At 48.8% G+C, this 24,930-nt stretch overlaps 2 protein-coding genes across 8 annotated transcripts in view; one reads left to right on the top strand and one right to left on the bottom strand.

The window, feature by feature from the left end:
* The window catches only part of FANCM (FA complementation group M), a 52,828-nt gene extending 38,905 nt beyond the window's left edge, over positions 1-13,923 (top strand). For 2 of the 5 annotated variants that reach the window (XM_015865899.2, XM_015865898.2), the window contains exons 15-24: positions 492-568; positions 671-739; positions 1,672-1,809; positions 2,709-2,865; positions 3,564-3,670; positions 5,134-5,667; positions 6,684-7,023; positions 7,605-7,896; positions 8,071-12,402; positions 13,519-13,923. In XM_015865899.2, coding sequence (XP_015721385.1) covers positions 492-568; positions 671-739; positions 1,672-1,809; positions 2,709-2,865; positions 3,564-3,670; positions 5,134-5,667; positions 6,684-7,023; positions 7,605-7,896; positions 8,071-8,218 — 1,862 coding nt within the window. In that variant the 3' untranslated portion in view covers positions 8,219-12,402; positions 13,519-13,923. Of the gene's footprint in view, positions 1-491; positions 740-1,671; positions 1,810-2,708; positions 2,866-3,563; positions 3,671-5,133; positions 5,668-6,683; positions 7,024-7,604; positions 7,897-8,070; positions 12,403-13,518 lie in introns of all 5 variants that reach the window. The other 3 variants (XM_015865897.2, XM_032444825.1, XM_015865896.2) reach the window with 3 other exon arrangements.
* Positions 9,627-24,866, bottom strand: MIS18BP1 (MIS18 binding protein 1). Of its 3 annotated transcripts, XM_015865908.2 has the most exons (16): positions 24,441-24,866; positions 22,982-23,119; positions 21,656-22,161; positions 20,734-20,810; positions 19,811-19,941; positions 19,285-19,375; positions 18,722-18,885; positions 17,195-17,361; positions 16,173-16,281; positions 14,479-15,238; positions 13,480-13,649; positions 12,536-12,678; positions 11,443-11,591; positions 10,866-10,947; positions 10,228-10,285; positions 9,627-10,042 (listed from the first exon to the last, which is right to left on the bottom strand). In XM_015865908.2, exons 1-16 carry the CDS (start codon positions 24,835-24,837, stop codon positions 9,948-9,950), a joined length of 3,237 nt encoding a protein of 1,078 aa, XP_015721394.1. In that variant the 5' UTR covers positions 24,838-24,866; the 3' UTR covers positions 9,627-9,947. The 3 variants fall into 3 exon arrangements, with proteins under 3 accessions (XP_015721394.1, XP_015721392.1, XP_015721393.1); XM_015865906.2 differs by having other exon boundaries at positions 9,627-10,285; XM_015865907.2 differs by having other exon boundaries at positions 9,627-10,285; positions 16,179-16,281.
* Between the last annotated feature and the right edge of the window lie 64 nt (positions 24,867-24,930).

Here is a 24,930-nt window from a genome sequence, read left to right as displayed (position 1 = left end):
CTTGCAGAACCAATTCTCTCCCTTTATCACGTTCATGTATTTAATCATAAGCAGCCCTCTGCGGAGAGTCAGAGAGGCTGCAGTTGTCTGAAACGTGATTAGAGAGAACTGTTGGGTGAGTTCTGGTTTTGTTCCAGCGCATCCAAAGCTGTACCTGATACAGAATGCCTCCAGAACTCTGACACTTGGACTCACCTTCTTAGGGCGGCTTCTCCACGTGTCCCAACTCCCATTTCATTTTCCTCCTCCCTTTCTGTGTGTCTGTACTGCCTGGGGAAATCATTTCCTCTCCAGGAAAGTGGGATTTATTGTACATCTCCACTGGAGAGTATTCATTTGGATTAAAAGGGCTGAAGGGAACAGATTGCTGCACAGATCAATAAGCAATCTCCTTATTATGAGAGAGATGGAGGTTGGTTGTTCAGTGGTTGCAACATTGCACTCTGAACAATACGTTTCCTTACCATTGTTGCTTACTGCTTTTTCTGTAGGAACCAGCAGTGAAAGTGAAGAAGAGATTGTTTTCCAGAGGAAAAATAAGAGAAACAATGTTTTGAAGTCTCCTGATGTGAGTCTTAATGGGGAAAAGATGAAGAGAAACAAAATGACGGGATGCATCCAACGTCAGAACAAAGCTCCACTCTGCAATAACTTCTTTCTGTCTGCACAGGTTGTGAATGACAGTGACTGTGAATCACCGGTCCGTGCTGTCAGGAAACGCCGACACCCACGGGCTGTGGTGAGTGGGGATTTGTGCTGAAGGAGGGAAATAAGGCAAACTCAGTCATGGAGTGTGTTTGTAAGTGTTCGTCCCACTTGCAGTCAGTAGGAAAGTGACATTGAACATATGTTCTGCCCAAGGGCACATTAGAATCCCTTTATTCCTTCACAGAATCACAGAAAGGCCCAGGTTGGAAGGGACCTCAAGGATCACGAAGCTCCAACCCCCCACCACAGGCAGGGCCACCAACCCCCACATTGATACCAGCCCAGGCTGCCCAGGGCCCCATCCAACCTGGCCTTGAACACCTCCAGGGATGGACGGGGCATCCACAGCCTCTCTGGGCAGCTGTTCCAGCACCTCACCACTCTCACAGTAAAGAACTTCCCCCTGACATCCAACCTAAATCCTCCCTCCCTCCCTCAACTTCAATCCATTTCCCCTTGTCCTGCTGTTATCTACCATATACAAGAGTTGACTCCCCTCCTGTCTGTAGGCTCCCTTTAGGTCCTGGCAGGCTGCAATGAGGTCACCCTACAGCCTTCTTTTCTCCAGGCCTAACAAGCCCAGCTCCCGCAGCCTGGAGGGCTTCCTTCCTTTAGTTCTCCCATAGAGTCTCCTTCGATGACTGTAGCTGTGTGGGAAAGGATTATTGGTGCAGGTGTGAGAGCTGAGCTTTGTGAAAGGCAGTAAATATTCCTTCTGTGAAATCTGAAATCAAACCAATGTTCACACCACATTTAATCTGTTTTTTTTCATCCCAAATGATGTGTTTTTCTGTTCTGTTCTGAAAGGCCCAGTTTTTGCAGAACAATTAGCATCGTTTTGACATGTGTCATCAATTACAATAATCTGGTGTTGCTTAGGAAGTGCCAGATGTTGAATGACTGTGACTGAAGGGTGTCCTGCTTTAGTCTTTATTTACTGAATTGTTTGTGAATCTCCTCCAGTCCGACGTGTCCAGTGATGACAGCGTGGATTTTCAGAAGATCCCAGACAGGAGCTGCAGGGGCTGCTCAGCAGTGGGCACCACGGCACAGCACAGGGGTGTGAAACGTCCGAAGGTCAGGAGCAGCGTCACACGTAAGGTATGGCTTCCCTTGTCCCTCTGAGTGGGCTGAAGCACACAACGGGAGCAGCTGGCATTCAGCTTGCAGTGCGTTTAGCTGCTTTGCTTTGTCTTGCATGTATGTACAAATATAAATGTATTTGTGTTTGCAACACAAGATCTAGCCCAGAGAAAAGCCTCTTTTGAGCAGCATGTGTTACCAAACAAAGAGACAACTAGTGAGATTTAACTTTGTGTTCAAATTGGGAGAATAAGAAAACAAACCCTAACGTGTGTGCATTCAGGTTTAAAAAAACATGAAAATGGAAGATGGCTCAAGTACTGGTTTAAGAGTCATTCAGTCTAGAGTTTGTGTGTCTATGTATATTATGGCCTGAGAATGAGAGCAGTTGGGCTGGAAGGCTCCTACCACGTCCAGTGCTGTGCTGCAGGGCTGACCATGGGTGGCACTGTCCTAACGCCTCTCCAACATGCCTGGCAGTGCAGCACCAGCCTCCCAGCAAGCTGTCCCAGTGCCTGCACACCTCACCATAGAGCAATGCTTTGTAGTACCTGATCTGAGCCTCCCCTGGTGCCACTTTGTTTTAAAGATAGATCTCTTTATGGAGACTTTCCTCCCAGCCATTCCCCCTCCTTGCAGCATTAACCAGGTGCAAGCAGCAGGGCACAGTGCACGTGCTTGGCCAGCACTTTGCAGTCCAGCTTCACCCTTCAGCACTCCCTGGGCACTGGTATGTTATTTATTGCCCTGAGTGCTGCATTCTCCCCATCGTGTTCCCTTGGGACGGATTCTCCTTTTGGCTGATGTTCTCAGCACATGAAAGCATTTAATGGGAGGCCTCCTGTAATGTCAGTTCATTGTAGCAGTAATGGATTCATCTCACTGAAAATCTTTTTGGGGTTTCTTTTCTTTCTCAGGATGCAGCAAGACAGTTCTTAGATGAAGAAGCGGAGCTGTCCCAGCAGGATGAGAGCTGTGTTTCCTCGGATGAAACTGAAGACACAGACAAGGAGCTGAGCTCCTCAATCACTCAGTTCCTGAATGACGACACAGAGGTCACCCAAGTGTTAAATGGTGAGTGGTGCTGTGTGGCTGATGAAGGGAGGTGATACAGGTGGTGCAGTGTGAGAGGTGCAGCCCTCAGCCACTTGCTGTGTGCCAGCTGTAAGCAGGAACATCCTCAGCTGTGGTAGATGAGGTGCTCTCCATCTCTGTACCTTTGCTGCTTGTGTTCTTGTGGGTTTCTTATGGAGTAAATCTTCACAGGAATCTGCTGTGCAGTTGCTTTGTACAATGTAGAAAATAGGTGTTTTGAGGCTGGAGTTCTCTGACTGTGAGCCAGCCAACCCCTCGTGTAACACTGTGAGCAAATACAAGCAGAATTTCCCCCTGTGGTTCTAAACCTTGTCTCCCCCTGCAACATTTGCATGCTGGAATGGTCCTGTTGCCATTCAAGAGATTCCCAGACGTTGTTGAGGATTTTCCTCCTCCACTGAAATCTCAGAAATCCTAGAACCGAATGGTTTGGGTTGGAAGGGACCTTTAAGACCATGTAGTTCCAGCCCCTGCTGTATGCAGGGACACGTCCCTCTCACTCAGGCCGCTCTCCTGCAGGGCAGGCTGGGCGCACTGCTGAGCTCAGGGGGATCTTCTTGGGGGTGTGGAGGACTCCAGAGGTAGGAGGCTGTAAGGAATGGCTCAAGGAAAACGGGGTTTCATAAGAACGAAAGAAAAAACGTTTCCTTAATAGTGCTGTGATGTGTTTAATTCAGACTCGGAGATGAGAGGCGTTTACCTGAAGTCCGTGCGCAGCCCAGCGCTGGGGAGCAGATACAAGATGGTGCATCGGGAGTTTGACAGCACTGAGATTTTCTCACAGGTATGGGACCAAACTGCTGCTGTCTGTGTGGGGTTTGGTTATGTGTGACAGCGTTTCAGTCCCAGTCCTACCCTGAGGAGTTGTTTGCAGCCTATTGTTGCTATATAGTAAGTTCTAACAGAAGGTTTTTGACGTTGTTTTGATTTTCAAGTTGAAAGCATGCAGCAGTTCTGTGATGGAAGCACACAGGTTCCATTGGCTGCAATGAGGCTGTCAGCAGTGTGGAACAAAAGCAGCCTGGTGCTCTGCCTGCATCCCAGTGCAGTTGTGGTTGTCACTGCTGACCCACGGAGGGCTCGGGAGATTCCTCCAGGTCCACCAGCTTACCTGCCCTCTCTGCTCCCTCTGTCCTCCTCCGGCACCTCCCAGGAATCACAGAATCACAGAATTATCAAGGTTGGAAAAGACCCAGAAGATCATCCAGTCCAACCATTACCAATACTTCCTGGCTAAATCATATTCCTCAACACCACATCCTAACGTTTCTTGAACACTCCCATGGTCGGTGACTCCACCACCTCCCTGGGCAGTGCATTCCAATGCCTAACTACCCTTTCTGAGAAGTAATATTTCCTAATGTCCAGCCTGAATCTCCCCTGACGCAGCTTAAAACCATTCCCTCTAGTTCTATCACTGTCTACACGAGAGAAGAGGCCAAACCCCAGCTCCTACAACCCCCCTTCAGGAAGTTATAGAGAGCAATAAGGTCTCCCCTGAGCCTCCTCTTCTCCAGGCTGAACAATCCCAGCTCCCTCAGCCGCTCCTCATAAGGCCTGTGCTCCCTCACCAGCTTCATTCACACAGAGGCAGGGTGCAACTGAAGATGCAAAGCCTGAACTTGCATTTCATTTTTAATATCATGAAGGCACCACAAAGTGTTTCTGTCAGCAAGCATAGTGTGTTTGTGCAGAGCTGATGTTGTGCAGTGGTGCTGTGTGCACAGCCTGCCTGGTTTTCCTGCAAACCCAGCATGTCCTGGGTGTGCTGCTGTGGCATTCACCCGCAGCCCTGTGCAGCAGCACAACGCTCCTACCTGCACCATGAATCTCTTTGGTGCTATTTGGTGCTATTCTTAGCTAGTGAGCCTTGCTTGCAACTAATACTCCCTGAAAGCTTCCTGGTGATAAATCATAGAATCATGAAGGCTGGGAAAGGCCTCCAAGATGACCAGGTGGGTCCAACCTCACCCTGCGCACTGCCCACGTCCTGCAGAGCCGCATCTCCATCTTCTGGAGCAGCCCTGGGATGGTGACCCACCACTCCTGGGCAGCTGTGACACTGCAGCGCTGCTCCTCCAGAGAATAAACAGCTCCTAACGTCCAACCTGAACCGATGAACTCGTATGTGGATGTGTGAGAAGCTCTGAGTGTGAGTCGGGGTGGTAAGCAAAGGTGGACCAAGAGGAAGAGCAAAGTCATTGCATTGCTTCCCTCTCACCAGGTTTGTTTTTCACCCCCCTGCAGATCCCGGAGCAAGACGAGACCTACGTAGAAGACAGCTTCTGTGTTGTGGAGGGGGAGGAGGAGACGTGCAGAAAGAGTGAATGGAGTGAGGAGGAGGAGGAGGTGTGTGTCAACTTTGAGCTCCTGAATGATGAGAGTTTTGGTGGTGCAGGACGGCGGTACCTCACTCGGCGGAGGAAAAAACTACACGGGGCCAAGATGGAACAGAACCGCTCAGCACCAGTGCAGAAGAAACCATCCCGGATTATTGTCCTCAGTGACTCCAGTGGGGAGGAAACGAGTGTGAGCAACGAGAAGGGCACGGCAACACACTGCTCCAGGGCAGAACAGGACAACCCTGAGCTGCTCACATCACTGCCTTCAGTCTCTTCTGTGCCACATAAGAGAATGGCTGGGGACAGCCGTGGCCATCAGTCTGCAGACAGTAAGAGTGGGACGCTGCTGGGCTTGAAGGCGGCTGTATCTGATATGCTGGACTTCCACCCGGGGCCTCAATCCAGCGCAGGGAAGGCGGCTCTCCATGCTCCTGCCGAGGTGGGTGTGGGTGCTGGCAGTGACCTCTCCCTGCCTCGTGCTGTGCTGCAGGGGCAGCCTGCCCTGCTGCTCTGTGAGGGCTGGCAGCACAGCAGCTACTGGTGAGGGGGGTGGCTCTGCCCACACTGCTCTGTGATAGCAGCCCTGGTGCTGCCACAGGGAGCTGTGCTGCTTGCAGGGTGTCTGAGCACTTAGTCTGGAAGTTTGGGATCAGCTGCTCTTGAGTCTGACAGCCATGAGGGAATATGGGTCTGTTTCCAGTAGCAGAGAGATAACAAACAATTTGGTTTTGCAGTTTTAACATACTTGTTCACTTGTTCACAGTACTTGAAGGGAGCGTATAAACCGGAGGGGGAATGGCTGTTTATGAGGGTGGACAGTGATAGAACAAGGGGGAATGGTTTTAAACTGAGACAGGGGAGGTTTAGGTTGGATCTGAGGAGGAAGTTTTTCACGTAAAGGGTGGTGACGCACTGGAACAGGTTGCCCAAGGAGGCTGTGGATGCCCCATCCCTGCAGGCATTCAAGGCCAGGCTGGATGTGGCTCTGGGCAGCCTGGGCTGCTGGTTGGTGACCCTGCACACAGCAGGGGGTTGGAGCTGGATGAGCACTGTGGGCCTTTGCAACCCAGGCCATGCTGTAATTCCTAAATGGAAGCAGCCTTCCAACAGGGGTTGTATTCCCTGCCCTTACGGCTTCATGCTGCACCTCAGTCTCTTACATTACTCAGCTGTTGCTGAACCTTCCAGTAGCAGTGAATGCTGTGTGCTTTGTCACACGTGCTGCTCCACAACTGGGTGCTCAGCTGACTCAGGAGATTTGTTTGTAGGGGATTAAATTATGTTTGTGAGTTGCAGTGTCAATAATGCCTTTTAAAAGCTCCTATTAATGGGGTTTTCCCACACTGTAATGCAGTGTGTCTGTTAAGCACCGCTATCGGAAACTGCATTGTCAGCCGGCATTCCTGCTGTGCACTTACACTGCTGTCATGTCTCAGACGTGCTGTTGGTTTGCAGCCCTTACAGCTGCAGCGCTCAGTGAAGGACACTTCCACCAAGGCCCCTCCAGCTCCGCTGGGCAGCGACACTGCGCTGTGTGTCCTGGTGGACAGCCGCGAGATCTCCTCTGGCGCAGACGTCATCTCCTCCCTGAAGGCCGTCCATGGGGTGAAGGTTCAGGTCTGCTCGCTGGGCAGCAGCGATTACGTTGTCAGTAACCGCATGGCAGTGGAAAGGAGGTTCCTGTCGGAGCTGCTGAGCTCTGCGAACAGGAATAAAGTCACCCAGCGCCTGCAGCACCTGCACAGCATGTTTGAGAGGGTGTGTGTCATCGTGGAGAAGGACAGGACCAAACCAGGTGGGTGCTCCTGGGATGGGGATGTGCTGAGCTGTGCCCCAGGCAGGCAGTGACACTGCTGGCCGTGTGTAACTGTGAGACTGAGGACAGGCTGAAAACTCCCATAGGCTCTGCGGGAGTGCTACACTGATAAGGTCACAAGCTGATCTGGTTCTGTAGAGATAATTACTGATTAGTGATGTATTTTCATCAGTTCTGTCCATCTTTTCTCATTACACTGCTTCTTATTGCTGCTTGTTTCTTACTGCGATCCTGTGATTCTCCTTTGTAGCTTTGCAAACCCTCTGCAGCTCTCCATGCTGTTCTTTGCCCATCCCTTACCATGGGGCTGTTCCTCCCCTCCTAAGGATCCCCACATACAATTTACATTTTCACTGTTAACTCCTACCTCTCCCTCCCAAATAACCCGGTCAGTCCCATCCCACAGCTCCCCATCTCCCCTCTTTCAGCTCTCCATCCTCTTTGCTTTTATCTGTGAGGTCTCATAGCGGGGATCCCTGGGCTGCCTGCCCTTGTAAATGACAGTTTCACAGTAACAAGCACTGAAGTTGCACTGAGGTTTCTGTATTGACCCCCTGCAGGGGAAACCTCGAGGTTCCTGCAGAGGACGCAGCACTACGATGCTACGCTGGCTGCGTTGCTGCAGGCTGGTATCCGGCTGCTGTTCAGCTCCTGCCAAGAGGAGACTGCGCTGCTGCTGAAGGAGCTGGCGCTGGTGGAGCAGAGGAAGAAGGCTGCCATCTGTGTGCCAACAGAGGTGCAGGGCCACAAGCAGGACATGCTCAACTTCTACCTGAGCATCCCCAACATCAGCTACCTGGCTGCCCTCAACATGTGCCACCACTTCGGCTCTGTCAGGACGATGGTCAACAGGTAACGGCCCAGGCTGTGGCTGTCACTGAGCTCCGCTCCCACCTCCCCCTGCTCTGCCCCCCTTTCCTTTCATGCTCTCCCCATTTCCCAGCATCTCTCCTGTGCTGTGCTCGCTCTGTCCCTGCTGTGTCTCACACCCACCGCTCACCCCGGGCTCCCTGTGCTCTGTTGCAGCTCCCCATCAGACATTGCTGCTGGTGCCCAGGTGAGCCTGCAGCGCGCCGAGGAGACGTACCGCTACCTGCGCTATGGCTTCGACGTGCACATGCTGCCCGAGAATCTCTGTGCAAAGGGGAAGAGCAGCAGCACCACCAGGAGCTGAGGAGAGGAACGTGGGGCTGCTGAGAGCCCCGGCTGCTCCTTCAATTGCACTTCACCGAGTGTACAGTCACTGTCAAATATGTAAATAAACACTCAGAGAAACAGTGGGGTTTGGGCACAATGAGACTGCTGGACAGGGCAGTACCTAGAGCTACTTCCCATGCTGTGATGGGAGTGGAGGTACCACAGTGCCTAAAGATGAGCCACCATCATCTCAGCACTCCTGTGCTGCTGCTGGTGTCTGCTTTGCACAGAACACGGAGCAGTTGTTGGGGTTACAGCCAGGATGGCCCTGGGCAGCTCCAGGGATGGGGCACCCACAGCTCAGGGCAGTGCTGGGGCCTCAGCAGCGGCTGCTTTAGCAGCGTGTGCTGTCACACAGCAGCAGGCTGCAGCTGCTCACAGGGACACCCTGCCCTCAAGGGGAGCTAGAACTGGAAGTAAAGCTCCTTTAATTTGTTCTCCCTTTCACCAGCCACCTTTCCTTTGGAGGCAGGGAGCTGGAGCTGTGCTCACACACGCTGCAAGCTCCAGTGGTGCCAATGGGCTGAAAGGGGTGAGGGATCCGCCCTCCCTCACTGCCACCTCCTGATCCCGCTCTGTGCAGGGATCACTCCTCAGGTTTCCATTGCATGATTTCCCCCCCTCCTCTTAAGAAATGCTCAGAGCTGCTTCCTGCCATGTCCAGCTGTGAGTCCCACTGTGGGAAGGAACAGGGCAGGCAGAGACCCCTGCTCACCATTCATGGGTTCAATTAAGGCCATATGAATAATTGTGGCAGAAACTCAAGCAATGCTTTCTTATCTTCTGCACAGGAATTATTCACAGGCTTTACTCCACCTTTCCTTACAGTGTGATTCTCACAGCACACACCTGGTGCTGCTGGGATGGTCCTGTGCCCACAGTCACCCATTGCAGCAGAGGGACTGTGAAGCTGCTGCCCCCAGGAAGGCACAGCTGCCCCTATCTCCAGGTACACAGAGGGCTCAGGGCAACAACCTTCTAGGAAAGATGGAGCTGAGGAGCCCAGCAGAGCTCAGCAGCCGCTTTCAGAGCAGCTCAGCCCAATTGTAAGTCCTGCAAGTTTATCTGGGGGCACGTGAAGGTTTTCCCTGTGAGGAGGCGGCAGAAAGGGGCTCCAGCAGCTCAGGTGTGGGGCCCACAGGGCAACAGCCTGCAGTGAAGTGAAGAGCTACCAATTAGCTCCTTCCTGTTACCTCCCATTCAGAGTAAAGAGATGCTCAAAGCTTTATTCTTCACTACACTAAAAGTCCTGAGCAGGAAGCACTACTTTACTGTAAAAGAAAAGCGTTCACAGAACAGCCCCGACCCATTTCTGGCAGCTGCTTCTCTAAATGCTCATGAAACTGCTGCTACGTTGGTGCTTAAAAATGACTCTCAGCAAAGAGTTCAAATCAACACTAACTGTTATTAAAAAATGACTGTACAGCAGTGCTTGGGATTTTGTCTGAGCGGACCAAGGTGTGGGAGCACATCTCTCCCTGCCACAGGGGGAACAGGGCAAAGGGAGGGAGGAACGTCATTGCCCAGGTTCCACTCTGTGCACAGGAGAAGCCATTCCTCAGTGCTGAACGGCATCCAGCTGCAGCCACAGCCCCAGGGCAGCTCAGCTCAGCCAAAGCTTCAAGCAGGAGCACAGCAGAGGCGGCTGAAGCTCCCCCTTCTGGCTTTATACAAGTGCATCAATACTGAACAAAAACGCCAGAAGCTCAAAGGGAAAAGTAGGAATCTTCCTGTTCTTCCTCCGATGTCTCCGCTGCCTCGGCCACAAAGAGCTGCCCCACAGCAGGGCTCTGCCGTGCTTCTGCAATGTGAAAGACAGGGAGGAGAGCATCAGTGTGTGTGTAACTGAGCTGGGAGCAGGTCAGGAGGTGCTGTGAGAGATGGAGGATGCTGAGAAGTTACTCAGTGCAGATGTGAGCACCCACAGAGCAGCAGCAGCATGAAGGTGAATGAAGCTGAGTGGAAGGAGAAACAAAACACACTTACTTTTATCAAGGGTGAACCTGGTTCTGCTCGAAGTTGGTGTGCTGTGCGGAGCAGCAGCCTGCCAAGAAAGGACAAGTCTCCAGTCAGAGCAGTGACAGCACCTCAGGAATGGGGGAATGTTTGAGGGGGACAGAACGGGCACAGACACAGCAATCCAGCAGAACTCACTGCCCTGCTGCCACACCACATTCCCACATGAGATTTAAAGTGCTTCTCTACCATCAAATCTGTGGCTAAAGCAGCAGTGCTGTTCTGCTCCTGGCATTGCAGCTGTTTGTGGAAGGGGCAGAATTACCCAAGGCAAGGACAGGAAAGGAACACAAATTTGGGGCACGAGGTGAGGAGTCCCACATCCTCCCCCACTGCACAGGAAGAAGATAGCGGGGAATTTACAGCGTCAGAAAGATCCCAGAACCCAAAAGCAATTACAGATCCTGACAGAGACAGCCTGCTCCATCATGGCAACCAATCACCAAAGTAACTTTTCTCTACAATACGCAGACACAAAACACAGAAGTTTGACATCAGTCAGGAAAGGCTCCTGCGTTCCTTCTGCGCCCACTGTGTGAGCCAGGGATCCTCCTTAGCACAGCCTGCACTGGTACAGGTGGAACCAATGTTCAGGAAACCAGCATCACCTGCTGCTTCTTCACTTTGTCCCAGCTGCTCCTGTAGCCCTGAGTCTTCTGCATCCTGAACACGTGTCTGTCGCAGTCCTTCCTGCAGGCAGCAACAAGCAAGTCATTGTCAGCGCTGTGCTGTGCTCAGGGCATCGGCTGGATGCAGCTCCAGCCAGAAAGAAAATTAGCAGTGTCATTAAAAAACTGTTGTTGGCCAATTAAATATAGCAACAGCTCCTGGAGTACGACTCAGTGCAGAAGTGCTTAATTAAAGCACGTGCTAGAACCAATAATGTAAGTATCAGACAAAACCCCACAGGTTCATTATCCGTGAGATGAAAGTGCCACTTCTCACTAAAGAGGCTGCTGGTTTATTCCAACAAAACCTGAAGCTTTACTGCCAATGTTTTTAGTTGCACACACTTAGTTGAGTGGCTCCAACCACAGCTGTCAATGAAAGCTTTCCCTGAACAAATACTTGAAGGCCTGCAGCATTTACTCTGCATAATGGAAGTTAAGAATCCCAAGAGTGATCTTTCTCAGAAGAAATGAGAAAGGAAAGCACTGGCAAAGGAACAGCAGCACCAGTTCCCACCTCTTGATGGGTCCCAGCATCTCAGGGCTGATGTGCTCACACTGAGGGGTTTTCTCCAGAGGGAAGACAGCTGAGGAAGGTGTGATTGGGTTGTTTGCAAGTGCAAAGTCGTCCTCATCGTCATCATGGTTTCCCAGGAATGTGGGCAACTGCAAAGACACACCAGAGCACTCCATGATCTGCCCTTTTCCCAACTGTGCTTAAGAGGCCTCACCACTCTTTGCCTGGGAGCAACCACAGCCAACAGCTGCACTTGGGCTGTATCCCTCTTGCCAGCACTAACCAGGTCCAGGCTTTGTTCCCTCCTCAGCAGGGAATCCTCTCCTCACCCCTTTGCTACTGCAGTTGCTTTTCTTGACTGCACTACACATCTCTCCTGAGATGCAGATAGCAGCAGCGGACACAGCATGCTGAATGCAGGTGTGTGAGAACTCCACAGGGCAGCCAGCTTATGGCTTGGTCCTACTTTAACAGTCCTGCAGATGCCCAATATTTTGCTCCCCCTTTTTTGTTTGGTACTACATATTAAAAGAAAAAAGTCTGATTATTTCCAGGCTCAGCGTTGACCATTACTTCTCAGGAGGAAGACTGCAGGATTCTCAGGGAACCTGCAGTCCTCCCATTTTGAAGGGTGAGAGGAGAACTGGAAGAGATTCAGAGAGGAGCATTATCAAAAGGCCAGAATAACTTCCGTCACCTTGGATATGGATGCACTGATTCTTCCATAGTCAGTCTGCATAGATTTGTCACAGGGACTGTGGACTTTCTGTCCACAGAAAGCAAGGAAGCTACCAGTGCTTAAATTGATGATGACATTTCAGTGAGCCATGGTGCCACTCTGCTTCTGGATGGACACCACATTAAGGCATCACTAAGTGGAGCCAGTTTGTGCAGAAGCAGCAGGAAGTCAAGCTCCACATTCTCACTCTCAGCAATCAAAGAGCTGCAAAATCAAATCAGGTGGGTAAACCTCCCCTCCCCAAACCACAGCCTCGTTCTGCTGGCACCAAACAAGCTGACCAGTAGCACACCCTTGAATTACCTGTTAAAAAAAAAACCACATGATATGTACAGCTTTTCCAAGCTTACTTACCCTCACTCTTCTATTCTGAAAGGGCGTAGCAGTGAAAACATCATCCTGGTCATCCTTGGGCAAATTGTCCAGGAAATCCCTCATCTGCTGCTTCCTTTTGAAGGTTCCCACTTTGGCAGTGATTGCGACTGGCTCTGCCTTACCTACATGAATCCAAGCATTACATTCTCTAAGCCATTAATTACACAGCATGCTTGTAAACTAGCTGGACACAATCACAGGAGTGTAGAATGGAGTTGTAGAATAGAATGGAATCATAGAATCAATCAGTGCCAGCAGCGAGGTCCTCTCTTTCATGGAAACTTCTCACAGCCTCTTTGTGGTCCTTCACATTTCTATATTCTATACATATCCAAAAATAAACTCTCCCTGCATCTGAACCAGAAAGTTACCCCAGAACCTTCCCAACAGCTCCTGCAGGAGGGGTTTACCTGCAAAAAACTCTAAACTGCCCTTTTTCTTCTCATTTCTGCCATCTGTAATGCCATAATGGGATGACAATAGCAGGGTGGCAAAGTCTTTAGCTACAGCAAATGAGAACAAGCCCAAATGCAGCAGCCATGGATGCAGAAATGAAGAAAAAGAGCTGCCAACCCTTAGCTGAGGGCTGGGAAGGGGAAGATCCTGGTTCCACCCCCCATCACTCAGGTACACTGCATGCAGCCAAGCTCCTCTGGGTTGGCCCTGCCTTCCCACCAGGTGCTCCATCACCGCTTCAGGCTGTGACTCAGCACTGCTGCTACAGCATCCCTCAGGCTCTGCAGCAAACCTTTGCAGTGCAGATGATAACCTCCTGTACTCCAGGACTCCAATCTAAGCACAGTAATAATTGCTTATTGCTTAATCAGGTGTGTGTGTGCCTATGGCTGCATCTCCCCTAATATAATAAATAACAGATTTCAAACGTAAAGACCAAATTGTGCTCAGAACCAAGAGGTCGGTACCTTTCTGTTTTGGCTTTTCTGATGTGGCTTTCTTTACAGCAGGTCTTTTGGAGGCCTTTGTCTGTTCTTCTGTGTACTTCTGATGGCAGTCCTCAGCAGAACGAGACCCGACAGCCATGGCCACCTCCACCCAGAAACCATCCTTGTGCTTTGGAAACGAAGCAACTGCCCTGCCAAGAGAACGCAACTATGGCCTTCTGAATGCAGGAGAATCCGTGCAGCACTGCTGCGTACCTGAGACTAATAGTGTGTCCAAGTGCCAGCACACACTGCATGGGGAGACACCATCTGCAGGAGGTACCAGAGACACCATAACACGCAGATATTCCTTTGAATGCCTCAGTTACAAGGTGTTTGCCATCCTTACAGAGTGAAAGAGTACAACCAAATCTGGTCATTTTCTAACACTGTGTGTATAATAAACACTGCCCAGCAGCTCATTAACTAACGGCCCAATGTGTTAATTTAATACTCTTGTGGTCAGTCTCCCCTCTACAAAATCTAAATCCACAGACACAACATGGTTAGTGTTTTATTCCATTAGGGAAGAGAATATATGAGCACTGTTACTGTCTCTCTCACATATGCTAGTGCTCCTGTCATCTTGGGTCTCTCAGCTTTATCCATAGAGATGTCTATCTCACAAAAAATGAGGCCTGTTTGGAAAGCAGTGGAGGAGCAGCGAACCACCAAACTGCAGCTGCCAACTGAGCTCCTCTCACTCTGTTACATGGAAGAGGTCAGGGCTGCTGCAAGCTCGCACTCCACAGCTACTGCTAGAAATCCTCGTTGTCTGCTTTATTCTGCTGTGACCCAGAAGTATTTTGTAAAAGGGAGTTAAAGCAAAAAGGAAATTTACAGTAATGTGGGACTGCTTCAAAACCAAGAACCTGAAAAATCCAAATTCAGAAGGCCATCATCCAAACACACCGGTACCCAAATTAGGCCTCCTGGTATCTGAGATGGGCTTTGCCCTCTGAAGACAAGGGAACCACTTGCCTGTACAGTTTCTGCAGTTCCTTCTGAGACCAGTCATCAGCTGCCTTTGAAAAAAAAGCGAGTTTTTTGTTCTCCTTGTCCCCCCTGCGTTCACTTGGTTTTGCTGCTGAAGGCTTGGCAGTATTATAAGCATCACCGTTTGCTTTTTTACTGGATACTTCTGGTCTCTTTTCTTTTACATGATATTCCTCACCAGAAGAGGTTTCTCCTGCAGAGGACTCAGAACTCTCGATGAAGGCAGGGATCCTTTGCCTCAGCCGTGCAGTACGGGAGGCGGCAGCACAGTGTGTGTCTGCCTGGAGTTTGCTCGACTCCTCACTTGTGCTGCCCTGCAGCCTTTCACAGGTAGACGAAGATGCAGAGTCTTGAACCTCTTTTGGCAAAAAAGGTCTATTTTTCCTTTTGACAGCCAGTTGGATATAATCACCAGGTTCCTCTTCCCCATCTTTGCTTGAAGATTCCTCTGTTAAAGGCTCATCTGGAAAAGCTCTTCCGGCTGACCTTAAGGAGTATATGCTCTGACCTCTAGGCACTTCTCCATATTCTTTTCCTGTCTTTTCTCTTCTTGTTCCCATGTTTCTTCTATTATAGTTGTTTATACGCTCAGTATTTAAGCGAGTCTCCATATTGGAAAGCCTCGTTTTTATTTTATTATCACTTGCATGATCGCTTTCAGAATCTGAAATAAAGCGCCTGGCCTCTCTGCTTCCAGTGGACGTGGCTTTGTTTTTAGTACTTATTCGTTTTAGTTCATTTTTCCCTGAAAGAGATGATGTCAGTATATCACACACCTAAGGGAAATCATTACTGTACCCTGGAAGGCAAACAGCACTGACAGTACCCTCCCTCCAAACTGGTACAGAGAACACAGCACAAAGCCAGTTCTGAGTGGTGGATTTAGGCTGAGCAAATGCTCCCCCCTCAGCTCAGACGGAGCACAGCCAGCAGCAGGCAGGGTCCTTCACGCATAGAATTCCAGTACTTGCACTCTGTTCCCATGAGGGAATGCCCCTTGACTATTAGAAGAATTAGGATTATCAAGGTAACAAGAGAACTTGAAAGCATGGAACAGATAGAGACTAAAACAGCAAGCAGAAAACGTTGCTGAAATGCCTGGACTGAGATAGAGCCAACACTCATCCCCAAAGCTGTATTTATCACACAGATCATGTTTCGGTAGAAAATAGTTGCTTTTAGGGCAGAGTATTTTGCCTTATATTTACATTGGTTTCAGGGTGCTGCTGTTTCCCAAATTTTATTAAAAATAAAGGCTTCAGAACACTGTCAGTACAGCCACACAGGCATTTCATTTCATTATAGTTGAGCAGCTTGAAAAGTAAAGCCAGACCAACAGCTGGCCCAGGCAGCTCCCTCGGGTTGCACACATCAGCCATACTGAGACCCAAAGAGGAGCAGAAACTTCAATAAATGACTTCCTAATGGCTCAGATTTCTGGGAAGAAATGTGCATGTCCTCCTGCTGTACCAAAGCAGCAGTTTACAAACATGTTCTGAGCTCTGGAAGCAGCCATCAATGTTACTCTGCTAATTCTACACAGAAGTGAATGATAATCAAAGATGTAAATAAGTTGTTTGCACCAGCCAGACATTGCCACGCTGCTGCAGCACCCAGCTCATCATCCCACTCAATAACTTTCAATAGAACAAGCAAATCTTTGTGGGTTTTTTTTTTACCTTTATCTTGGCTTTTTGTTTTTTCTTCCACTGTCTTTGTTGAATCCTTTCTTTCCTTCGTCTTTGAGAGCGAAATGGTCTTTCTTTTGGGCTTTTCAGTACTACACATCTTCAAAATAAAACAATTCAATCTAAACTTCTGCTAGAGGTTACATAGCAAGCCTACCAACACCAGCTCTGAAAGAGCCAAACGTCTACGGGATGGGTAGAGTTCAGACTCCTGCATTGCCCAGGATCCACTCAGTGCTGTCTGATGCACACAGGTGCTGATATGAGCACACGTGACTAAGGCAACTTCACCAGGCTCCCACTCCATCCTCTAACAGTTAAAATCTCATAAGTTAGGACCTTCTGAATTGGACACACATCCACACTGCTGGAGCTGCTGACAAGAGCTGGTGTGCTCCCTGGGCTGTATGGCCAACTGATCTTATGGAGAAAACAGCTGCTGAAAAGAACGCTGCCTTCCTTCACACACCCTTTGCTCATTATCACAGTACCATCAGAGTTGCTTGGAGTGTTGTAATATATGAGAATAAACCTCCCCAGTCAAAACTGAAGTGGGTCTGGACAGACCAAGGTGTAAGAAATGAAGAAACATCTGCTCCTAGTGAATATGAAACTACACAGAAAAGGGAAAGCTGAGAACAGTACAGATAATGTAAAACCTTGCCTACAGCTCTGGCGGGGATTTGATGTTACACTGCAGGAAATGTTTTACTTGGGAACAGCCGTCACCCAAAGCAGAACCTCTGCACAACTTCCTGACCTTCCAGAACATTCCATTTTTTCCAGAAGGAATCTCAGATTATCCCAGCTTCACAGGCAACTACAATTCTCTGATAATTCAGAGGCTTTTTTTCCTGCTTTAAGATGCTTTCATAATGTTTCCAAAACGCCCTGCCTAGTCAGGCACTCACTGGGACAGCCTGTCTGTCAGTTTAATGGCACCGAAGTTACTGACGTATTTATTATCACCACTTACAGAAATGTGTAACTCACAATGTGCAAAGGACACTTACCAAGCTCAGATAATCCGTCCCACCTTTGTGTATAGTAACATTTAGCCCCTGATCCACAAACTCACGCTCCCCACACCAGAATCTGAGTGGTGGTTTGACCAAACGGCCACTACGGGTGTAGATCCCCTGGGAGCCATTTGGTACAGGGTTGTGTTTTGGTGTTCGATCTACAAGAAAAACAACAAGTTTCAGTTCAGCCCCAAATGCCATATTGAAAACTCACCATCACACACTTCACAAGCATAAGAGTGATGCTGTACTTAAACCAGTTCACTGAGAACCATAGAACTGTTGAAGCTGGAAAAGACCTTCAAGATCATCAAGTCCAACCACAACCACCCAACCATACTAACCTGGAACCTGCACAAACAATAAGGAAAATAAAGATGTACCACAAAGTAACGATGCTCTTTTACAAGCATGTAGGATAGAAATAAACATACTTGAACAAGACTGAAACAATCATCTTCATGTACTATAAACCACTGTGAACCTTTCACTTCGCTTACAAGGCTATGAAGAACTTGGAAAACACAGAGAATTACAGTGATAAAAGAGAAGTTGTCGCACTGAGCAAACCTTCACTATAATGAGAAAATGAAAACAGTTGTTATGTTATGAGCAAGACAATCTGATTACAGTACTAACAGCTTGCCAAGCCCTGCTGGAGCCTCAGACAAGGTATGGAAAAGAAGCTGAAGTTAAAAACCAGAAGTTAACTGTGTCCCTAATGAAGTCTGCATTACCAGGCAACAAAAAAATGTTGGTTGTTGGCATATGCCTTCACAATTGTTCCCTCTGGAAACAGACAAAGAAAGTAATTCTTCCACAACCATTCTGACTATGCCCAATGCTTGTTAGCACATCACTCTATTCCTTAGCTCTGGCAGTAAACCAGTAAGATGCCATAAGACAAACCTGCTGCAGGAGCAGATTCAAGGAAGGAGTTAAAATGAAGACAGCCAAAAAAGGGGTCAAGGGTGGAGGCCTTGTGATTGGAAATCACAGCCTGAACCTCTGATTAATCAGCTGAGGCAAGTGTTGGGTCAGCTGTGGAAGCACAGGTGAGAGTGATTTAGCTGTGCTCCCAGAAGAGGTGGAGCTCGACTCCACCTCCTCTAGACCTCATTGTGGCTGACCACCACTGAAGCAGCATCTCTCTTGGAGATTGCCCCCTGGTGGAGATTGCCCCAGCATTTCCAGTGAAGGCATCCATATCATTAAGTTTTCCTTTATAAATAACCTTTTGAATATTTGTCATCATCTTTGTTACCATCTCCATATAATTCAACTTTACACCCATCCCTGCAGGCATTCAAGGCCAGGCTGGATGTGGCTCTGGGCAGCCTGGGCTGCTGGTTGCTGACCCTGCACACAGTAGGGGGTTGGGACTGGATGAGCACTGTGGGCTTTTGCAACCCAGGCCATGCTGTGATTCTATGAAAACAAGAACCAACAAAGCCACCAAAAGCAAGCTATCACAAACTATCCACCTCTTCTCTAAAGAAAAAGATTTTGAAGACTCACAAGTGTGTTCATCTTTCCTTGGTAACACTTCATATGTAGTGTTCCTTGTTTCATGTTTCTTTGCATTTCTTGCTGAGTCTTCTGCACTTTGCACCTCATCTGTGTCCACCACTGAGTCACTCTCTTCATTTTCATCCTCTGTAATCCTTTTTTTGTGATCTTTCCTAATGATTTAGAGGTTAAGAAAAAAATAATAATAAACACTTAAAGCAGTTATCCTTTAACAAAAGACTTATGTAGACTCAAAGCCTTCTCCCCATCCCAGTGGGACAGTGCAGCTCTACTCATAGTGGCATGGTTCAAGCCACTGAATCAGCGATGCCCTTCACTTGTATTGACCCCAGGCATCTCAACAGAAACAAACCAAAGCATTGTAATGAAGAATAGTAAGGCTGGGGCACTGGGCAGCCTGGTCTGGTATTAATAGTGGAGGTTGGTGGCCCTGCGACCAGAAGTCTCCATACACACACCTACCATCTTTTATCTTCCACTAGTATAATATATTTAAAAACCAACTAATACTTGGGAAAGTATTACAATTAAACAATTTCCAAAGAAATTACCTTCTTAATTCCTTGAGTAGCTCATCAACGTATTCCTTCCACCTTTCAGGAAACCCAAATGTAAATCTTTTTATGAACAGATAGGAAAACCCTGTGTGAAACAGAAGTGGCATTAATAGCTGAGCAATATTTTTAATCAGGAAACACAGAAATACCACACAGTAGGATTTGTTTGTAAGCACCTCAGAAACTCACTAACATCCTAAACATTAGACAGGCAGATTTTCCCAGTTTGAAAGAACTGTACATGTCATGATAAAGTGGACCAAGGGCCACAGGACACAGACATCAGCCTGTGAAGATGGCATTCTGGTTTTTGGGAGCCAGGAACAGGAGCCTGCCCAGCACTGAGGGACTGGGCAAAGCTCCCAGCTCCATTCAAAGCTGACAGAAGTGCTGATACCCCCCGAGCCCAGACTGCAGAATAACATAGAACATTCGCTTTGATGGTATGTGCAAGTTCTCACAGCCGTAACTCTAAAGCCCTCCTAAGTCTGTAATGTTACATTAAGAATGGTCTTCCTACCTTCTTCTCTCATCGAAGCAGAATCTATACGTCCCTGTAGCAAGTAGATACTGCCAGATGATGTTTTAACTTTGTTGTATGCTACACGTTCTACAACTGCGTTACTATGCCACAACATATCCTTCATATCTCTAGGAAAAGATAAATAACATTAATAACACCAAAAAAAAAAACGACCCAATTTTCATAAAAGGAGGAATTTAAAACAAGAATTTGTTATTCCATATCAGTGTAATGCGATGAGTCAGGCAGACACTGGTAGAATGTGCTAGGATTTCCTTTCTTAGTATGGAAGATTTTCTGGACCCCTTAGTTAGTTAATATTTGGACAGGGAACAAAATGAGCTTGCCACCACTGCAAGTGTTTGTCGCAGAACATGCCATGCACTAGGCTGCAAAAACAAAGTAGACTAAAGGACTCCATTCAGCTCAGTGTTGCAGTGATACCCTCATGGATGTTACAGAGGTGTTAGCATACAAGCCCAGTTTAAGCTCCCCCTGGGAATATTTCATTTCTTACTTTTCCATTTAAAAGACAGTAACTGAAGAAAGGAGCTCCAGTCCATGCAAAAATTAGAGATTAACAAGTGTTTAAGAGATCTCTCAATGAGAAATACAGGTGAGTATTAATGTGAAAAGAATCTACATAGAATTTTTTTTAAGTATACTTTAATAGCAGTAGGAACAGACCAAGCTACAGAGCAGCACTAAGGGCACATAGCCCAAATGTTGAGCTGCCTAATTTGCCACAAACAACAGAACTCTTCGGACTTTCACGCAGCAGAATTGCATGGAACTGGTTCTAACAGCTACCAACATAATCCAACCCCGCATCTCAAAGGATGGCACCACCTTTAGGGCTGAGATGTTGAAACCCCTTCAACATATTTTACATCGCATTTAAATCAGATTTTTTTCCTTACTTTCGTTTTCCTTCAACACAGACTGCAGTATAACCATTTATCACTTTAATGCACCAGCTGGAAAGGCAGATTTCTTTCTGTGGGGAAAAAAGATCACAGCTGCTATTATTCTGATATCAGACTAAGCTATGTAACACTGCCAATGCATTGGCAAAGTAGAAATTAACTAACTCCTGGAAAAAGGAAAAAGCCTTCTTTTATACAAACCAACCAGACAGTCGTCTGGGAAAAAAATAAAAGAAGTCATTTGAGGGGAAAATATTTACCGGTACGGCCTGAGGAGGTTTTACACTGCTCAGCTCCACCATGCTGCGCTCTCATACCCCCTCCTCAAAAAAACAGGGTGAAAACACATGGTGAAAGAAGGCTCATGGGCTGAGCTAAACAGCTTCATTAAATAAAAAAAAAAAGTAAAACACAAAGACTGTAGAGAAACAAGAGGAGAAAATTACTTCCCATCAGTGAGCTACACCTGGCTACATCTTGGGAAACAGGGCCTCCACTGTTGTAGCAGCAGCTGGGAGGACACTCATAATGAGAGCTCCCCTCCTCCTTCCCCAGCTCCTACTGCTGCACATGATGTCCCACGGTGTGAGATATCATTTTGGGTGCTGTAGGTCAGCACCCCAGCAGTGCCCCCCTCCCCAGCTGGCTCTGGGGCAGGTTTGCTGCTGCGCCAGCACTGCCCAGTGCGAGACAAAGCAGCACTGCACATCACTGCTGCTCCAGCTACAAGAGCACAGCCCAGTCTGGGCTGCTGTGTGGAATGTGAACTCCATCCCAGCATCACACCCAGTACACCCAGCAGCTTCATCTGTAGGCTCATTACTTTTGACAAAAAAACAAAATGATGACCACAAGCCACAGGCAGCCCATGGGAAGTTCTACCCTACAGCTGTAACAAAGCAGGAAGTTCTCCCACCTCTTCGTCAGCAGTGACAGCGATCTGATCTGCCCGAGGTTTACCCACTATATTACAGTTTTCTTTCTGCTTCTGCTTCCTTGGCACGCAGGCTTCAGGATTAGAGAGCGCAACATTAGAGAAGTGCCGTGAGGGTTTTTGAGTTGCAGTCTTCAGTATCTTTTCTGCTCTGTGCTCAGCTCGCTGATTGTTTGACTGCAACCGTCCTTTCTCCTGTTGAATTTCAGGACGTTTTGCTTCTCTATTTCCATATCTTCCTTCTAACTGATCCCCAGGGTCAGAAGTGGTAGAACAGATACCCACAGTACTGGCTACTGTATTTAGAGACATTTCATCATCAGCATCCATTGATTCCACAAGGAAATTATCCTCATTGTCCTTATCAGCAGCCACATGCTCTGTCTGAGCATTTGGGAGCAGCTCACCAAAAGCAGATTTGACCACTGGCTTTTCTGCAGCTGGGCGAGGAGGAACGTTCTGCTTGTTTAAGTTTGAAAACGTTGGATCTGCCAATTAAAAAAAAAAAAAAAAAGGCAGTTAGTCATGTTAATCTGAGTATGTTCTCGTGGTTAGCACTACTGTTCTGAAAGCATTAACTCAACTGCCAAGCCTTACAGCAAGCACTTCATTGAATTGCTTTGCACTAGAATTTCATCACTACCAGACCAATACATAAGCATCCCACTTTCCCCCAGAATCAAGCTGAGGCACATGGCTCAGGCACGCCCTGAAGCCGTGCTGGCTGTCTGGGATCACCTCCTCATCCCTCATGTACCTTAACATCTTTTTCTCAAGGACCTGCTCTGTGATCTTCCCAGGCACAGATGGGAGGCTCACCAGCCTGTAGCTCCCTGGGCCTTCATTCTACATTTGTCATCAGGAAACCAAGCCTTTCCTTTTTATGTATTAAAAGCAAAAGTGTGGGGGAAAGACTTAGCAAACAAAAAGTTTAGGACATTTCCATCAAATTCCCATTCTAGTGCCAAACTGTCACACCTGGTTTATAAAGAGTTCTTAACCACAACACCAGAGTCTGAATGAACATCAGACAGGTACAAATGGAAAAACAAAAACAACAGACAAATGATGTCAGGCTTCAATGCCCGAAGGCAGCATCCTGACCTACAGCCTGCAAGTCTGACGCCATCTCCAGGGCTGAACAGGCAGAGCTGCAGGTTTCTTGCACCTCTTTCCTCCGTGCACAGACTACAAAGACAAACAACAGCCTGCACTATTCTGCCAATAGCACACAAGAAATTATAAGAAAGAAAGGCGTCCTGAAGTCCCGCAAGCTTTTGATGCGGTTCTAAGAGCAACATTGAGTACCTGTCTGCTGCTGCTGCTGCCTCTGCTGCAATTTCTGCTTCATACGCAAGAAGAACTTCTGAGGAGATTCCAGTACGATCGGGTCGATGCTCAGCATTTTCACAGCCTGGTTCTGGGGGATCTGAACGTGGGGTAATTCTGAAAGAACAGATCAAAAATCAGTTGAAACTGGGGAAGAAAAACATCGGGAAGAAGAGAAGCAAAAGACACATTTCATAAGATCCGAATGCAAACAGGATCTATTTTGTACTATTAAGGTCTACCCAGTAGTACCCCCCAGAGGAACACAGGGCTCGGTCAGAAATCATTATTGATATGAGATAAAACGAGGCAGGATGGAAACACACATTTTGGAAAGCTGGGGTTAGAAAGGAAAGTTTCAGAATGTTCAGGTTTTGTAGAAATAAGAGGCTACTTGTTTTCATCATGTCCAACAGATACAGTGAAGGCAATGAGGGGCTTTAAGTTGCAGCAAGGAGATTTAGAAAGGCTTTTAAAATAACTAACCATGAAGCCTGGGCACTACTACCTCCATAGCAATACTCTCAGTTAACTAACTGGATAAATGGCCAACACGTAAGATTTAGAATGACAGAGTTGTTTGAGCTGGAAGAGGCCTTTAAAAGTCATTATTTATACGTAGTACACTTCAGGCAGGTGTACAGAGATGAAGCACTGTAAGCTGATAAATCAGACAGTATTTCAGTGGCTCTTCCACTCAGAACGGCCCAAACACGAGGCTAACAGGGCTCTGCCATGGGACAGCTTCCCCTGCCAACCATCATTACTGCCTGCACGGACGGCAGCTCTGTGCCAGCAGGCAGCAATTCCTAACACTGCAGCACTGCTCTGGGTCAGAGCTTGGACGGGGCTCTGAGCAGCTGGAGGAGCTGTGGGTGTTCCTGGTCGTGGAGTTCTTCATCTGCAAACTCGGCACTGCAGCAGCTGCTGGGAGCTGGATACTACTTTGCAGATGCACCAGAGCCGGGCACCCAGCAGGTGCCTCCCAAGTATTTCAGCTTCCAAGCAGCTCTGCCACCAACCCTCCTCGTTTCTCAGCTGTCAGAACAGCACAAGCTATTCATTTGTTTCTGTTTATCTCACAGCGTCACTCTCCAGACTGAACAGATGGCAACAGATCAGCCCCATTCGCAGACAGAACAGGGGGAACACATTGAAACAAACCGATCGCGGTTCCTCAGCACGGTGGGGTTGGGCGGGGCCTGACAGACCATCCAGCCCTGCGCGGGACGGTGTCCCCCGGTCCGGGCACCACAGAGGAGCACCCGCAGCTCCGGTACCTCTATCACCGCCTGTACCACCGGCTCCGGGTAATGCTGGCGGCCCTCAGCTCGCACCCAACCCCATCTTTCAGCTTCGATCCCCCCGCCGCAGACGCTCCCTACAGCCCGCAGGTAGCGCTGCCCGCTCCCCGGCCGGGCACACGTTGGTTACCGACCTCTCTCGTGCTGCTGGTCCCTGCGCCTCCCCCCGTCCGCAAGGCGCGGCCCGGCCCCGCCGGGTGTCAGGATTCGGTCAGTGCCGTCCGCCTCGATCTTCATCTTCATCCTGAGGAATGCCGCAGCCGGGCTGTGCTGGGCGAGCTGCTGGACGAGCTGTTGCTCGGGCTGCTCCCGCGCGCAGCGTTTCGGTGGCGGCGGCCCGGGGCGGATGTCGCTGATGTCGCCGATGCCCATCGGCTCCCGGCCGCCCTCCAGCATCGTGGATTGCAGCACGGGGCGCGGAGCGGGGCCGAAGCGGAGCAGGTCCTTCAGCGGGGTGAGCGTGCCCGCGGGGATGGAGCTGAGCGCCACCGCCTGGAACGGCATCTCCCCGCGGCGGGGTTTGCTGATCATGGCGGTGCGGAGCTGCGGGCCGTGCCCGCTCTGCCCTGTGTCCCGGCACGCTGTGGGACCGGCCCGGCCCGCGCGGCGACACACAAAATTTGA

Source organism: Coturnix japonica, chromosome 5, assembly GCF_001577835.2.
Source record: "Coturnix japonica isolate 7356 chromosome 5, Coturnix japonica 2.1, whole genome shotgun sequence".
NCBI classification, from domain to species: domain Eukaryota; kingdom Metazoa; phylum Chordata; class Aves; order Galliformes; family Phasianidae; genus Coturnix; species Coturnix japonica.
Note: the sequence above shows the minus strand (reverse complement) of the source record. Positions and strands in the feature narration are given on the sequence as shown.